Source organism: Vicugna pacos, chromosome 11 (genome assembly GCF_048564905.1).
Source record: "Vicugna pacos chromosome 11, VicPac4, whole genome shotgun sequence".
Classification (NCBI taxonomy): Eukaryota; Metazoa; Chordata; class Mammalia; order Artiodactyla; family Camelidae; genus Vicugna; species Vicugna pacos.
The window spans coordinates 100532188-100547743 of NC_132997.1; the positions used below are offsets into that span (position 1 = coordinate 100532188).

Here is a 15556-nt window from a genome sequence, read left to right on the forward strand (position 1 = left end):
GTTTGTGTAAACCAGCTCATAAGTGAATGCCTGGGACTCATGGAACATTCCAGATCCTCAGTCCAGCCCCCTAACTTCTGCTGAAGCATCTCCTCCCGGATCTCAGTGGCAGAACGGAGCCACCTGGGGACCGAGGCCTGACATGGGGAGGGAGTCCGGTGCCTGAGCGCCGTCCTCACAGGCAGGGCCCGCGGGCCAAGTGGGGCTGGGGATGGAGGACGGAGGGACAGAAGCTTCCTGCAAAACATCTGTGTTTGCTTCAAAGCCAGAGCTCGGTCACAGAGGACGTCGTCCGGATGATTAAAACCGTGATTAACGCCTGGATGCTGTCAAACACCAAGTGTTGGGTGTTGGGGGCCAGTCCAGGGGAAGTGACCACCGGCTGCCGCAGGGGGACGTCCCAGCTGCTCTGGACCCCGCTGAGTGTTCCCTCCTACATGAGTTCAGACGCACCCAACGATGCCTCAGGGGGCTCGTTTGCTTTTGAAGTTGTGTGCATCTATCCAGAGACCAGAGAGACCTGCTTAGCTGACAGCCGTGGTCTAAGCGTAACAATACAGAGGTGATGCTCGGGTCCCTTTCCTGGAGCCCTCGGCCCCCATCGGAGGCTCTCGGCGTCCACCCTCTGTGACCCACACGCGCGTCCTTTGACCTCAAAAGCGGCTGTCTAAGGAGAAGCTGCGGGGAGGCAAGAAAACAGGGGCCTGTGAGGCTGGGTGGGGCGTGGCTTACTCCGGCACCCCAGGGAGCCCCTGGTCCTGCCGAACTGCAGCCCCAGGTCTCCTTCACCCCGGGAGGAAGACCCCGCTGCTTCCTTGTCTTGTGGAGCCAATGCTCATCCTTCTCAGCATTGTTTCTGGGAAGCTCTGTGGCGTCCGCTTGGTACCTGTGAGAACAGCACTACACCTGGGCCCTGGTCAGCAAAACGATTCCGTGAGGGGCGCACAGTGGGGAAAGGCCAAAGGTATTGAAATGGAAGGAAAAATGAACCCACTCGGGTCTAAATCCACAGGTTGGTGGCCCCCCAGGCATCCATCAGAGGACGCCCAGCCCCCAACTGCCAGGCACCCCCGCCTGGCACCCCCCTCCCTCCCTCTCCCTCCCCCCTTCACCGGGAAACCACAGGGTGAGGATGGAAGAGGTGAGGACGGGTCCAGGTTCTGAGCCAAGACTACATTTTCCTTCAAGGCTGCAAAGATTTGTTATCACAGAAGGCCTACTGCTTCTGAGGCACATTTTTCAGAGAAAACACACAGAGTGCAAACATCTTGACAACTGTGCTGGGGTTCCCACTGCAGGCCTAGGGGTCCCACGACAGCGGTGACCAGCCTGCACCTGGTAGCTGAGGGGACACACAGCCGGGCCGACGTGAGGTGGGGCGGGTCCTGCCGGGATATCGGCTCCACGTCAGCACAGGAAGTGGTCCCCGGGCTCCCTTCCAGAGTCGCCCTCACCTTTCCCCGCATCGCCCCGTCCGTCTCTCCCCTTCCAGGAACTTAGACGCACAGACCCCGAATTCTACCGCGTTACATGGGACTCCATAGGAAAGGGGCCACGGACGGAGCCTCGCAGGAGGATTAAAGGGGCAACGTTCATCCCCCGGCTGGAAAGGAAAGGCCGATCTCCCTCCCTCCTGTGTTGGGACCACAACCAAGCCCTGAGAAGCACACTCGGACAGCAGGGTCCCCGCTCCCCTGGTGCCGCGGGAGGTCACCTGGGCCTCCCTCACCCAGGTGTCACCTGCTTTGTAGGTGAGAAGCCTGGACATAGGGTGAGATTACTTGGCCCAAAGTCACAAAGTGAGACAGAGACAGAGCCAGAACCGCAGCCCACCCTCCGCCAGCACACTGCCCCACCTGGCACCTCGACGGCTCTCTCCACCCCCACGGGGCCGTGGAAACACAGCCAGGGCTGAGCCAGGGGACGGTGCACGCTGTCCAGCGTCCGAGGTCCCCACCCAGGCAGGGGCACGGGAGCAGCTGCTCAGACGCACCCTGAGGCCTCCCGCCCTCTGTTTAGGGCTGGATCAGTTCTAGGTTCAGTCAGTGGGGTCAGAATGACCCCCTAAGCATCCCCTTCCGGAAAGACGCATGAGGAAAGGACATCGCCACCTACCGATTCCTCTTGGTCTTCAGGTTTGGGTCTTCCCTGCCGTCTTCAGAACCTGACCCGTCGCTGTGGTCGGCTGGAAGAATACAGGTTAACACGGTTAATACAAGGCTCAGGGCTTTGGCAAACCACAGGGAAGCCCCACTTTCAAACAGCCTCATCCTGAAACTAAGAGAACAGATTCCTCTGAAGGATGGACCTTACACCCTGTAACTACACTTGCAGTTCATACCTTTCATATTTTGGCAGAAGAGACATCGGATGTGCTGCTGTGCAGAGAAGTCGCCTCCGGCCACCCGTGTAGAGGCTGCCAGACCTTCCAGAGGGGCTGGGGGGGGGGGAGGCGGGGTCCCCCCCACCCCGAGGGGGCAGGCGCCGGCCCTGGTCTAGCCCTTCCGCTCACGGCTGCCCTCACATTCCCGGGAGCGACCTCCCAGGCCTCTCGTGCACGGCGCGCGCGCCGCTGCTGTCTCCAAGGTTACTGTCAAAGAGCCAAACTGATTCTGAAGTCAGGTCCCTCCTCACACCCCAGTGGGCCGGCCCCGTAAATGTCTGATGAGCTTCCGGAATGAAAAAGTGAAACGGGGCTTTGGAGTGCCACACTTGTCTCCAAAAGGGAAAGAGGAGAAACGAGGACAGAGACGGCGCTGGAGCATCATCACTGCGGTCCTGACAGGCCGAGCGCTGCCCAGCCCCGCCTGCATCACAGCCGCCTTCTCCCCTGGTCTTCTTTCCTTGTCCGTCACCCCCGGGAAACCACCCCCATCACCGTGTCCCCACGGGGGCACCAGAGCAGGGGGCTCGCTCTGCAGGGCATCCTCAGCGCCCCCACCTGCCGCCCCGCCCCCAGGGCTGCTGGAACCCACGTCCTTGCCGAGGAAGCCCTGCAGGGAGCACGCGCTCACGGTGAGTGCGGCTTATGGGGAAAACATCAGTTCCCACAGCGCCGACAGAGCCCTGCTCGCCTCCTCTCCTTACACAGCCGATGCTCCTCCTCGGGCACCGCCGGCAGCCCCGCACGCCTCCACCACCGGCCCCAGCCCAGTCCCAGGCGGGCTCTCAGGGCGCAGCGCGGGGCTGCCAGCGAGACGACAGGGTCAGCTTCTGGAGCTCCCAGGCCGCCCACCCACCCTGCATCTTGGTTCCAGCGGCTCCTTCCTATCGCTGGCCCATCCACACCAGGTCCTGCACCCCGCAGCCCAGCCCACCACCACGGGGCCAGAGGAAGCCCCTCTGCAGGGGCCTGGACCCGGGTGGGCTTCTGAGGGCTCTCAAGCTGAGCTCCTCAACCTGGCACCAGTGACGCTTGGGGCTGGATGGCGGGGCATCCTGTGCACTGTAGGATGGCGAACAGCACCCCAGGTCTCCACCCCCAGACGCCAGTGGCGGTGCCCCTCCCAGTAGTCACAACCGCAGATGTCTCCAGAAATTGCCAAATGTCCCCTAGGGGACAGAGCCCCTTTCCCGCCCCACTGAGCACCAGCGGCCTAGGGAAGGAGCCTTGCGATAACTGAGCAGATGTGCGGACGGGAAGGGCTCACCTGCCTCGCTCCCATGCCCTGTCCCCACCTGCCGGTCTGCAGCCCCCACAGTCGGTCCCCTTTCTGCTGTGACCCGAAGGACGCTAGCCGCGGAATAAGAAGGCAGCCCACAGAATGGGAAGCATATTTGCGAGCTGCATGTCTGATAAGGGGTTAGCACTCACAACATACAAAACTCAACAACAGCAACTAAAACAGAAATAACCCAATTACAACAGCCAAAGGCTTGAGTGGACGCTTCTCTGGAAAAGACAGACAAACGGCCAGGAAGCAAACGAAAACACTTGTAGTCATTAGGGAAATGCAGATCAAAGCCACAGTGAGATACCGTTTCACACACTTTGATGGTAATGAAATACTACAACTAATAATTTTGTAAAAACCCAGCGAACAACAGGTATTGGCAAGGATGTGGAGGATGTGGAACTCGTGTGCTTTGCTGGTGGGAACATAAAATGGGAAAAAAGTTGGGCCATTCCTCAAAGACTTAAACATAGAACTATCATGTAAGCCAGAAATTCTACTCCCAAGTGTGTACCAAAAAGAATGGAGAACAAGGATTCAAACAGATACTTGTGTGCCAGCGTTCATACCAGCATCGTCCACGATAGCCAAAATGTGGAAACAACCCAGGTGTCCATCAACAGGTGAATAAATAAACAAAATGGGCTTTACCAATACAATGGAATATTATTCGGCCATGAAAAGGAATGGATCACTGACACGTGCTACAATATGGATGGACCTTGAAAACATCATGCTGAGTGAAATAAGCAGACACAAATGGACAAATACTGCATGGTCTCACTTACACGAGGCACACGGACGGGAAGCCTGCAGGCGTGGGAAGCAGAACAGGGGTAACCAGGGGAAGGGGGTCATAGGACGTTGCCAGTAAACGGTTACGGAGGTTCTTTTTCGGGTGACAAAAAATGTTTGGAAATAATGGTGATGATTACACAACATCGGGAAGGCATTTAGAGCCACTGAACTGTGTGTGCAAGTAAAAACGGGTAAAAATCAAAGTTCATGTTATGTATGTTTTACCACAATAAGAAAAAATTCAAGATCCACTTGTTTCATGGAAAATATCAAAAGAAAAATGTCGGGACGATGCCACAATCAGAACACTGGTCTCCTCGACTGACACGGTTCCGTGTAATTCAGTAGGAAGGACAAACACCGCATCAGGGGAATACGCACCAAAACAAACGGCCAGTGAAGCAGCTGGAAGGTTCAGTTTCACCCACAAGTGAAGGAAGGCCAACTGACACAATGACGGCTTGTGAAAAATCAAGTCTGGGTGATCTACGGGGCTTATGAGAATGTGCTGAGACTGTCAGGAGGCGCGTGAGCCGGTCGGTCTTTTTGGAGGAAGGGTTAGCAACGTCTGCCAGCATGTACCCTGCAGGTGCCTTTCGACCTGCGATTCTAAGAATGTGAATTTGTACAACAGAAATGCTTGTGAGAAGGTGATCTCATTGCGCTGTGTGTATGTGCGTGAGCAAACCGCTGCCCTGGAAGCCCATCAGCTGGAGAGACCTGCCGGAGTCACGGGGGCCCGCTGAGAGAGAGAGAGAGAGAGAGAGAGAGAGAGAGAGAGAGAGAGGAGGCGGGGAGAGAGGCTCAGAGCATGGGGAGCCGGACAGAAGCCCAGAGCGGCGAACACCAGCGAGCGCAGCACGGCAAGTCCTCAGCTGTCCTGTGACGACCGTGGCGCCCGTACATACAAACATCTACGTATTTTCAAAATTATTGTTTCATTTATTTAACCAGCAAGGGTATGTGCATTTTTTAAAAAAGGCACTGAGTGTGCAGGGAGGTTGGAGCAGGGAGTGAAAGGTGTTCCAAGTCTGTGAGACAAGTGTCTCTTTTTCCGCAAGTGGAACCGGTTCCCCAGAAAGGGAAGACGCAGTCTCTGGTTACAAGCCGCTGGAGCTCTGGTGGGGACGGCACGCTTGCACTCGGGCAGGGGGCTGGCGTGCGGCCTACACCTGAGTCCCGAGGCGGGAGCACTCGGCAAGGTCCGGGGCTGTAGCTGCTCCTGGGGTCTGGGAACAGGGGTCCCCTGGCCTGCGAACTGGGTGGAACTCGCAGCTCTCCCATAATAGTGCTGGTCACCACAGCAGTGACCACATCGGTCACCACGGCAGTGACCACGTTCGTCGCCTGCGTGAGCCCCACGCATGCGCCTTCAGGCTCACCAGTGCCACCGCGACGTCTCTGCCCCCGGCTCCCGGGGAGCAGAGCTCCCTTAGCACGGACGAGCTTTCCGGGAACGTGAGCAAACGCACGCCCTGAGACCTCACGGAAGCTGGAGGGGCGTCTGCGACCCCCTGGCTGGAAGGCTGGCAGCGGGTTAAATGGCTTCGACACTCACGCCCCGTGCGAGGTGCTCAGCAGAGTCGCCCTCAGAGCTCCTCCAGCCCGGGGACGCCCCCAGTCCGCAGCCGGGCGCTGGTGGGGGGTGGCTCGCACACCAGGGGGCGGCCCCTTCGGAGGTAGCTGGTCCTTTCACTTGGGTGTCTGCAAACACGGTGATTCGGGCCCCTGACAGACAAGGTGATGCGGTGCTTTCGTCCCCACGTCTGAAGCCATCATTCTCTAGCTTGGGGTCCGCCCGCCGAGGCGGCCCTGGGCTGGGACCTTCGTCAGCTCCCGAGACTGAGACCTGGGAGCCCAGCACGGAGAACGTGCCCTCGGCCCGCCCAGGAAGTTTGGGGGAAATGGCCCGGGGTGGAAGGCTGCACGCGCCGTCCAAGCCCCGCCACGCAAGGGCTGCCATCCGCCCTGCTTGCGTGGAGCTAAGCTTCAGCAGAGCAGCCGCAGCTCAGGCCCGCACTCGCCCTCAGCCCCTGCAGGCGGCTCCCTCTGCGCTTTCCAACACCCATGGATTCGCAGCAAAGGCATTTGTGGTAAAGTGCTTATTCTGCGGTCTGTTTAAGATTGGTGTTTGTGAGCAGATAGGGGTCATGAGCAGCGTGAAGCACCCCAGGGGGCAGCAGGCACCTCCAGGGGGGCAGAAGGGCCAACGCCCCCAGGACTGGGTTTCCCAGGCAGAAAGGGGGAGGTGGGGCTGCTCGCAGCTGCTGGGCCAGAACCCGTCCACAGAGTGGGGGCTGGCGGTGACCCTGCAGGCACCGTCCTGGACGGCTCTGCACCCACTGGGAGGGAGAAGACACTGGGATGGAGCCCAGGGTCCAGGGGCCGAGGAGACGCGAGGACTGGAGTCCTGCATTCAGTCGGTCGGACATCGTAATGGGGTCTTGTGGCCACTTGCAGATTCCGCTGTCCGTCACTGCAGGGACCCCTCAGGCTTCCACGTCGTGACATTCACTTTGAGTTTGTCCAAGCTCGTGCCCTCTGAGCGCAGCCACAGGGGGCGGGGCCGCCCGTGTGTGCTCTGGCCCCTGGGGTCCAGTTGAGGGGTCCTCCATCCGGCAGCCCCAGCCGCTGCAGGTCTGGGGACTCACGCCGCTTCTCCCCGCCCCTCCGGGCGCGCCACTGCCCGTCCGCCCACCCCACCGGCTGCTGGAACCCGTGCCAAGCCCAGGGCTCAGTCAGTCACCAGTCCCTGACTAAGTAAACAACTGGTTTAAGACGGAATTCTCTACCCCCCTCCCTTCCCTTCCCTCATTCCTGGGCCAGGAGACCAGGGCAGTTCGAAGCACTAGGTTCTGGGGGAAACGCCTTTGAAAAATGATGTTCCCGTCTGCCCTGTTTAGCAGTCCTGGGCCTTGAAGGCACCGAGCCATGACACAGACCTTCTGTCAGCACTGATTCGGGGCATCTGGAAACCTGCACGAGCCTCGGACCTGCCCGTCCAGCCAACTGAGAGGTGTTACAGAGCCTCGTGAAGACCCCGCAGTGCCCGCTCGCCGGGCTGGCTCCCTCCGTCACAGGCTGCCTGGTAGATTCTGCTAATGAGGGATTCTCTGCGGTGGGACCTGGCTCCACCCAGCCGCCTTGCTGGGGCTGTTACCGAGGCCGGGTACTGACTGATCATGGAGGGAACAAGTGAGCCGCCTGGCTCAGTCACCGTGCAAGGGGACAGCGCAGGGGGGCCACCAGGTGTGGCAGGTGTGGGTGGAACACGGGCCCCAGGTGCTGGCCAGGGTTCCTCCCGTGGAGCGGGGGCGGGTGAGTGCTGCGGGGGAGAGCCCCCTCGTCCACCTGAGTCCGTGTGGACAAACAGCGGCGCTCGTCCTTGGCTCTTTGGAGAACAACCCGGCACTGGCGTTTTCCACGGTCCCGGGCTTGCCGAGCGCTGGCCGCCACGTCCCCACTGTGCCATGGAGATCGGTGCACGCTGTCCTTGGGCAAACAGTGCTTGGGAAGTGACCCCTTCACAAGTCACAGCTGTGCTTACTCACAGGGACAGCTTCATGTCCTCCTCGGTGAAATGAATGTCATTGTCAGAGTGCACTGTCTTGAATGTAAATGACCGAAATGTTTACAGAGCGACTGAAGCCAGGTGAAGCCGCGCCTTGTGCATTGCAGGTCGGGGACAGGGCAGCGCGGACGCGCCAGGCCCCGCACCTGGCTGCTCCCGGGTCAGACACAGGGAGCAAACTGTGTTCCAGAAACTCCTTTTTATCGTTTGCTCGCAAGATGCCTGGCGAGGCTGCCCTTCCTTGGATCTGGAGTCAGACCCGCCAGGGTGCAAATCCCGGTCCCCCACTTGACAGAAGCGTGACAGTGGGCATGCCAGTTAATCTCCTTTCTGTAATTCCCTCTTCCGTACAACAGGCCTAAAGTCTGCGTGCTGCAGAATTCTGGCCCCCAAAGGCGTCCAGACCCTGAGCCCTGGAGCCTGTGACGAGGCCAGGTTGTGGGACGGGACGCGGGGGATTCAGGCACGGAGCAGGCGACCTCGGGACGGGAGGTAAGCCTGCATCATCCAGCGTGCCTGGGGAGCCACGAGGACCCCGGCGAGGGGAGAGGGAGGCAGCAGGGCCGCCGCTCTATGTGACAGCAGCAACAGGAAGCTGAGAGTGGGGCGCCCCCCTCCTGGGGCCGTGGTGAGCATTAAAGAGCTAAGAGCCCCCTTCTTCTCTCCAGGGTCCCCCTCACTGTCCCACCTCTGCAGTCCTCACCCTGCCTCAGCCAGGGAGTCAAAATGCAGGGGAAAGAGGTCGGGGATATTCCTTCCCCATCTCTGCCCCTGCCTCCCCTCTTCCCCCCACCCACAGGAGGAGCCACGGACGTTTTGTGTGACCGCCCTCGGACACCTCTCGCCAGACTGCACCCCGCCCTCCCAGCAGGAGGGACGGGATTCCCGCCGTGGTCAGGGCTGGCGAGGAGGCGGCAGGTGCCTCGGCCAGGCTGCCGCACGATTTCTACCGTGGAAAAAGCACGCTGGCGCGGTTTCCGTAAAGGAAGAGTGTGGCCCACCGTCCAGCCCTCAGCCCCTGCAGCCGCCCCGATGGTGCGCCCCGAGGGGACTCACGGTGGAGAAGAGCAGGACGCTGGCCCTCGGGAGCTAAGATGAGCCCTGAGGAATAATGCCCACGAGCCCCACTCTGGCCTCTTCCCGTACGTAGAAAAGCGCTAAAACCATTAGCTTGCGATGTCCGCTTGCTGTGGTTAGCAGCGATCTTTCGATGTTCAGCTGCGTGGTTTTGTGCTCTTTTCTCAGCAAAGACTCCCACCCACCCGGCCCTTCCCTCACGCCTTGGGAACAGCTCCTCAGAGCTGCCCGGGAGGCTGCGTCCCGGGCTGTGGTCCTCAGCAGGGTCCCCCAGTAAGACACAGCTCACAGCTTCTAGCTTCTCTTCAGTCAGCGCTACCCATTGCTTGGAAGGGAGGTCTTTGGTGCTGCGGGTAAATACAGTGGAAGAATTGAGCCTCTGATAGATTTGAGAAATGCTGCAGGAAAGACAAACCTGAGTGTGGTCTCCTCCGGACTGAAGAGCTCGGGGCAGCCGAGAACATCAGGCCGTGAAGGGCTGCGGGGGGGGGGGGAGGGGAGGGGGCTGTGGGGGGGGGGCCCTGGGACTTCTCATCCGGCTTTAGTTCACCCAGCACTGAATCCCAACTAGCGAGCGGCGTGTCTGCTAGAGCCATAAAAACCTGGATGCACAGCAGGGTGACTAGGAAATAATTCAGGCCTTCATCTGACTCTCTCAGCAACGAAAACAGAACGGGGGAGAAAAGGGACTTTTTCCTTATCTGCTGAATGATGAATGGCTTAGCGCTTCTGGCAGGTCTGCGTCTGGGACCCATAGTTGTCTGCCATCCCCAGTACGCGCGTGCACACTCACACACACACTCTCACACGCATGCACACACACACACCTCGAAACCTAACAGCCGGTAAATGTAGCACTACCCTGTAAAATTCGCTTATCTCACTTGTCTCTCACCTGGATGCTTAATCGCTCCGTGTCAGACAAGCAACAGGCTGTAATGCACTCAAACTGAGAGTGACTCACAGCTGAACAAAATGCGGAAAACAGAATTCTACACCAAGAACCATCTCCCCTAGACCTACTTCTTAGAATAATTAGGCTCAAGTCATTCAATGTGCCCGGATGGGTGACCAGCCAGGGAAAACGCCCCTGCTCACAGCCGGAGGTCACGGCTTGGCCTGCTGGCTGCTAATTAGTCCCCTAAACGCTTCCTGTCCTGGGTGGTTTGCCGCAGACAGAGCAGTGGGGGTGAGCGGGTCTTAGGAAGTTAGAAGTTACATATGTAAATGTCAGTTCTCTGCCACAGGAAGGTGAGAATTGAGGCCATTTGCGTCTCTTTAAGATGCAGGTTAAAATGCGCTGGTTTAAGGAGGCCTGTCCGTCCCTTTGCATAACTGCAGGTCTATCATCACAGATCCACGGGTGGTGAGTGGAGGGGCCGCGGGGGTCGTGGTGGAGGACAGAGCACCTTGCCGTGTTACATCTGGGTCAGTCAGGTGTTTCCGGTTGTGTTTGGCTTAAGGCTCCGTTCTCTCCCTTTTTAGGGGTAAAGTGAGATTCAGGGCAGCAGAGTGAGCCGGGGCCCTGACCTGCGGCCCAGGCAACTCAGACCCTGGCTGCAAGTACTCATGCACGGAGGCCGCTGGGCCAAATCCAAGCCCGTAAAAGCCTGAAGGGTACACATCAACGCAGCCGCTAAGGGGGACCAGTGGCGAGGGCCAGCTGGGGTCAGGGGTCGCCGGCCCAGCGGCCGGTGTCCTCTCTCTGCCTCCCCACCTTCTCCCCGCCAGCCTCCCCACTCCTAACCACTTCCGGGGCGGCCTTGCTGGATTGCAATCAATTTTGGCTCAAATAAACTCTTCGCATTTCTAATAGGCCTCCCCGTCTCTTAACGCTGCCCTCCACCTGCTGTCCTCACGGGCGTCGGGGAATTGTGCAGACCCTTCCCCGACTCGACTCAGCCCAGAGGGGAGAAGCAAGAGCAGCTGGCACTGGCTGCGTCGCCTGAGACACACGCACAGACTAAGGGGTGAGAGCTGTGTCTTACCCGGTGGGCGTTTCCCAGGACTGGAGCCCCTCGGACCCGGGATGACGGCCTCTCAGTCGCTCTGGGGGACGGCTCTGCAGAGGCCGGGAGGAGCCAGGGTATGTGGGAGTTCTTACCACAAAGACCAGGCGGTCAGAACATCAAAAGATGACTGTTAATTGAAGAAAACCAGACGTCTCAAGTTAAGGAATTCAGCACTTTTCCATGGAGGGGAAAGTGCAAACGCCAGGGCTCACTGACATTGTCCCCTAGACGTGCACCTGCGCTGTCTGGGGCCCGTGTCCCGTGTGTTCCCGGCCTGCGTCCCCTCCGCTCGCTGTCGGGGCGGCCATGGTGGCTGACGACTTGATGGTCACAGCTTCCCCTGTGTGCTGATGTGGCTTGTGGTATTTTTTGTTCACAAGTGGTAATGAGTTCCTGCCTTTCTCACTCCTGCCACGCCTTAGGGAAAAACAAAAGAAGACACAGCACCCAATTATCTCCAAGAATGCAAGCTCAAGAGAGGACAAACGGGCCCGCCTGCACCACTGGCTTCTTCCAAGTAAATACAAATCATTGTGAGGACAAACTGCGCCTTGATGTCCTAGAGGGGTCTGTGGGTCAGGACCCCCGCAGGCCGGCCACACTCTGACCCCTGAGTAAGGACCTCGGGAGATGGGTGTCTGAGGGCTTCCCATTCAAGCCTTCATTCCACCTGCACAGCACCCTTTTAATAATGGATGCCCGTGAACAAGGGGGGAAACGGCCTTACCGCCCCTGAACACAGCTCGTCTTCACAGGTCAGTGGGAGGCGCACCTAGGCTGTTTCTGTCCCAGCGCCAGCTGGCTCGCGTTGACTCTGCGGGACGCACATGTTATCCCACGTGAGAGGGTGGGTTAACTGTGCCAACCTCTCAGCCTTAGCAGACAACTACCGGCTTTGCAAGAGCAATCTTTCCCGCGTCTCCGAGCACTGTTCAGAATGCTGAGCCCACTTTTATGATACAGTCTTCTCAGGGTCCATTCAAATGCCTCTGGATCTGACGAACAACGCGGGCTGATGTCTGTCGTCTGTGTCAGCCCCACGGGAGGTGGAATGGAAAAGATTATTGCAAATGCAGTAAAACACCCCACGAAAGTAAAACCCTCTTTCAGGGGATGAAGCCCCATCGCCTGGCCTTCCAGCCGAGCTCTGCAGGCCAGTCAGGGAGAGCTCCCTGCCTTGAGCTCCGGTGACGCCAACGTGACGGTAACCCATGTGCTCAGGGAGTGGCGCTTCCCCGACACAGCAGCTGGTAAAAAATGTATGAGATCGAATCGGAAAGGATGCTTTCCGAAAATGCCAAGTGCTCTCCCCTGACCGTGGGGGAGAGGAGCTCTGCGGGGCACCGCCAGAAGCGGATGCCCCTCCGCCAAGCACCCACTCCACCTACAGCCCAAAGGAACCCTTCCCCGCCCACACGTGCGCTTTCCTGGAACCCGAGCATCCAGTCAAACACAGGACGCTGGATTCCATCCAAAGCTCTGGCCGGAGCGTGCGAGATGGAAGAACCCTTTCTCTCGTGCTACCTCTGGTCTCAAGTGGCGTTCATAAGACCTTTGGAACAAAATTACATGCTGGCTAAAAACAGTGCTGCAGAGAAAGTTTCGAGGGGCTGATGGATAAAGAGCTTTCTCTGGGTTAGTAACGTTACGTGGTGCCAAAGGAGAGCCAGAGCCGACCCCTTGGGAGGATCGTTTCTGCAGGAAGCACCATAAAGATGTAATTGCTAAATTCTGAAACGGGGAACGCGACTCCTTAAAAATCAGTTGCAAACATAACCAGGAAAAACGTGCCTTCCTCGCGCATTCACTGGGAACGTATAGTTTAGATTAAACAGGACGGGTGCAAAGGGCCCGCCCTTAGTTACTTGTTGTGGCCTCCAGTTTGCGCTTGTGGGGAGGGTCTTCGATGATCCTGTTGAGGTCCCCGCGGTTCCGCAGGTCCACAGGCTTCTCCCAGACCGACAGCTGCATCGTCGGGTTGAAGAAGAAAACTCGGTCGTCGCCCGTCCACACCACACACCTGTGCGAGTTGAGAAACTCCTCTTAGTTCCCTCAGCGACATTCAGAAAAAATTGGTCAGCATGCGCCCTAACTCAAGAAGCCTCCGGGGTCAAAATCCACACATTTGCAAAGGTTATTTACACCCAGACTGAATCACGGTGATGTCTGGCATCTTAGGGTGATTTCCAGACGTTTCCCGTGTGTTACCTCGTTTGATTCACAAGCGGACACTGTTCTGACCGCCCTTTTACCTGTGAGGACACCGAAGTTCAGAGAAGCGAGCAGCTTCACGGGTCCCGGGAAGCCTGAGCCCTTCCCTGCATGCCACCTCCCTCCTTTTAGAGGAGTTCGCACCCTGGCCCCGCGTCCAGGGGCTGAGCGACACCGGGAGTGGCTCCCAGTCAACCTCCCCTGCCGGGCACTGCCTGTGTGGCAAGGTTCATGGGCCACGGAGGTGGACACAGGCCCACAGCTCACCCCTCACCAGCAGAGAGACAGCAAAGGGGCTGCTTGAATTAGCGACCTCGCCCTGGCGTCCTGGCTCATTTCTAGAAGAGCAAAGAATTAAGCCTCGTATTTTGACACATAGTGAAAGGAATAACATACAATTTTAAGACCTCGTATCTTTGAAAGGTTATCAGAGAGCAGAAAAGATTACAAAGGGGAAAAAAAGCAAAGCAAAGAAAACCAAAAGAAAGGAAAGGGGCCCTTCCTAAGGTATACGGGTCTGCAACGTGGGAGCCAGCACAGGGCTGGGGTCTGGCCTCCGTGCTTCCCAGCAAACACGGCCACTGGGCTGCCCTCCGGCCGTGGCTGTGTCCCCGGTCAGTCTTGCAATGGTGCAGAGGGATGGGCTCTGTCGGACACCAAGGCCTGTTTCTGGTCTGAGCTTTCCAGAAGGTTTCCCTCCGGCAAGGCCTCTCCCCTCCCTGGACCTCAGCTTCCCACAGTGGCCGCCGAGGGCCCTGAAAGCTCCAGGCCTGTCCTCGGGCTCCCCAGAAGCCGCGGGAATGGTCAGGACGCACCCACAGGGGCTGGAGCCCCCGGCCTTTGATGTCTCTTGGAGACAAGTCGGGGGCACTCCTGGGCCCTGCCCGGGCTCCCAGCAGCCGGCCCCTACGTCGCCAGGCAGGCATGCGTGGCTGTCTGCCCTCTGTCTGGATCCACGTCTGCACAGACCACTCTGCTTCACACGCAGAATGTCCTCCCCACCCCCGGTCTCCACACTCAGCCCCGCCAGCCACTTTCCACAGGCCGGACGGAGGGCTTGGGGGCGGGCCTCCGGTGCTGGAAACTGCAGACTAGGTCCCTTTGCAGAGATGACCTTGGGATGGTCTGTCTGATTTACTGCCCAGACAGACCAGTTCATGGGTGCAGTAGACAGAATAATGTCCCCAAAGAGGTGCCCACCTGACTCCCCAGGGCCTCTGGGTGTTGCCTGATGTGGCAAAGGGGACCTTGCACCTGTGACTAAGGTAATATCCTGAGACGAGGGGAGTACCCTGGACTGTCCAGGTGGCTCAGTGCAATCACAAGGGTCCTCAGAAGAGGAGGGGAAGGCAGGAGGGTGGAGTCTGAGAAGGAAATGTCAGGACAGAAGGAGACTGAGACAGACAGACAGACACACACACACGTACACACACAGGGTTGGGGGAGAGAGATCAGAAGATGCTCCACTGCTGGCCTTGAACTTGGAGGAAGGGGCTCAGGGATGCAGGCGCCTCTAGAAGCCAGAAAAGGCGAGGAGCAGATTCTCCCGGAGCCCCTGGAAGGAGCCAGCCCCGCCCACACCATGGTTCAGCCCCGGGAGACCCGTGTTGGATTCTGACCTCCAGCACCGTGAGATGACAAACCCCTGTTGTTGAAGCCTCTGAGTTTGTCGTGGACAAGTTGGTGGGCTCCCTCGTGGCCCCTCTGGGTCCTGGGTGCCAGCATCAGGGTCCGCATCCAGCCAGCAGCGACCCAAACCCCAGTATTGGGCCTGCAGCTTTGGCCACTGCTGGCCTGGTCATCTACTTGGAAGACCGTGACCTGCCTTCTTGGCAGATGCACCCTCCAGCTCCAGACCTGCCCTTGACCTTCAGGTGACCTTGGGAGCTGCCCTCACCCTCTGTGGCCTCAGCGCCATCACTGGTGAAGGCGGGGGTTGGGGTGAGACTAGTGTGACTCTAACACACTCCTCGCTGCAGGGAAATCAAGGCAAGACATGCGGGCTCCACATTTGTTAGAGGCCAGACGGCGCCACAGGGGTGCATCCCGGGCCCCGGCTGGGGGCCGCAGGCCCAGGGGCGATGCTGGCAAATGGGACAAGGTCCCTAACCCTAACCCTAACCCTTGGCTGGGGACAGGTAACCCCTCGGGGCCTGGAGGATTGTGCCTGCCTTTCAGTGCAGAGCTGGGCTGGGATAAGAGGCTTTGTTGAC

General features: G+C 58.8%; 1 protein-coding gene across 1 annotated transcript in view; it reads right to left on the reverse strand.

Moving 5' to 3' along the window:
• TCERG1L (transcription elongation regulator 1 like) overlaps positions 1-15556 on the reverse strand; it is a 171655-nt gene that overhangs the window by 28468 nt on the left and 127631 nt on the right. The window contains exons 7-8 of the mRNA XM_072972382.1: positions 12998-13152; positions 2116-2185 (exon numbers count right to left, since the gene is read on the reverse strand). Of these exons, the coding sequence (XP_072828483.1) occupies positions 2116-2185; positions 12998-13152 (225 nt within the window). The remainder of the gene's footprint in view (positions 1-2115; positions 2186-12997; positions 13153-15556) is intronic.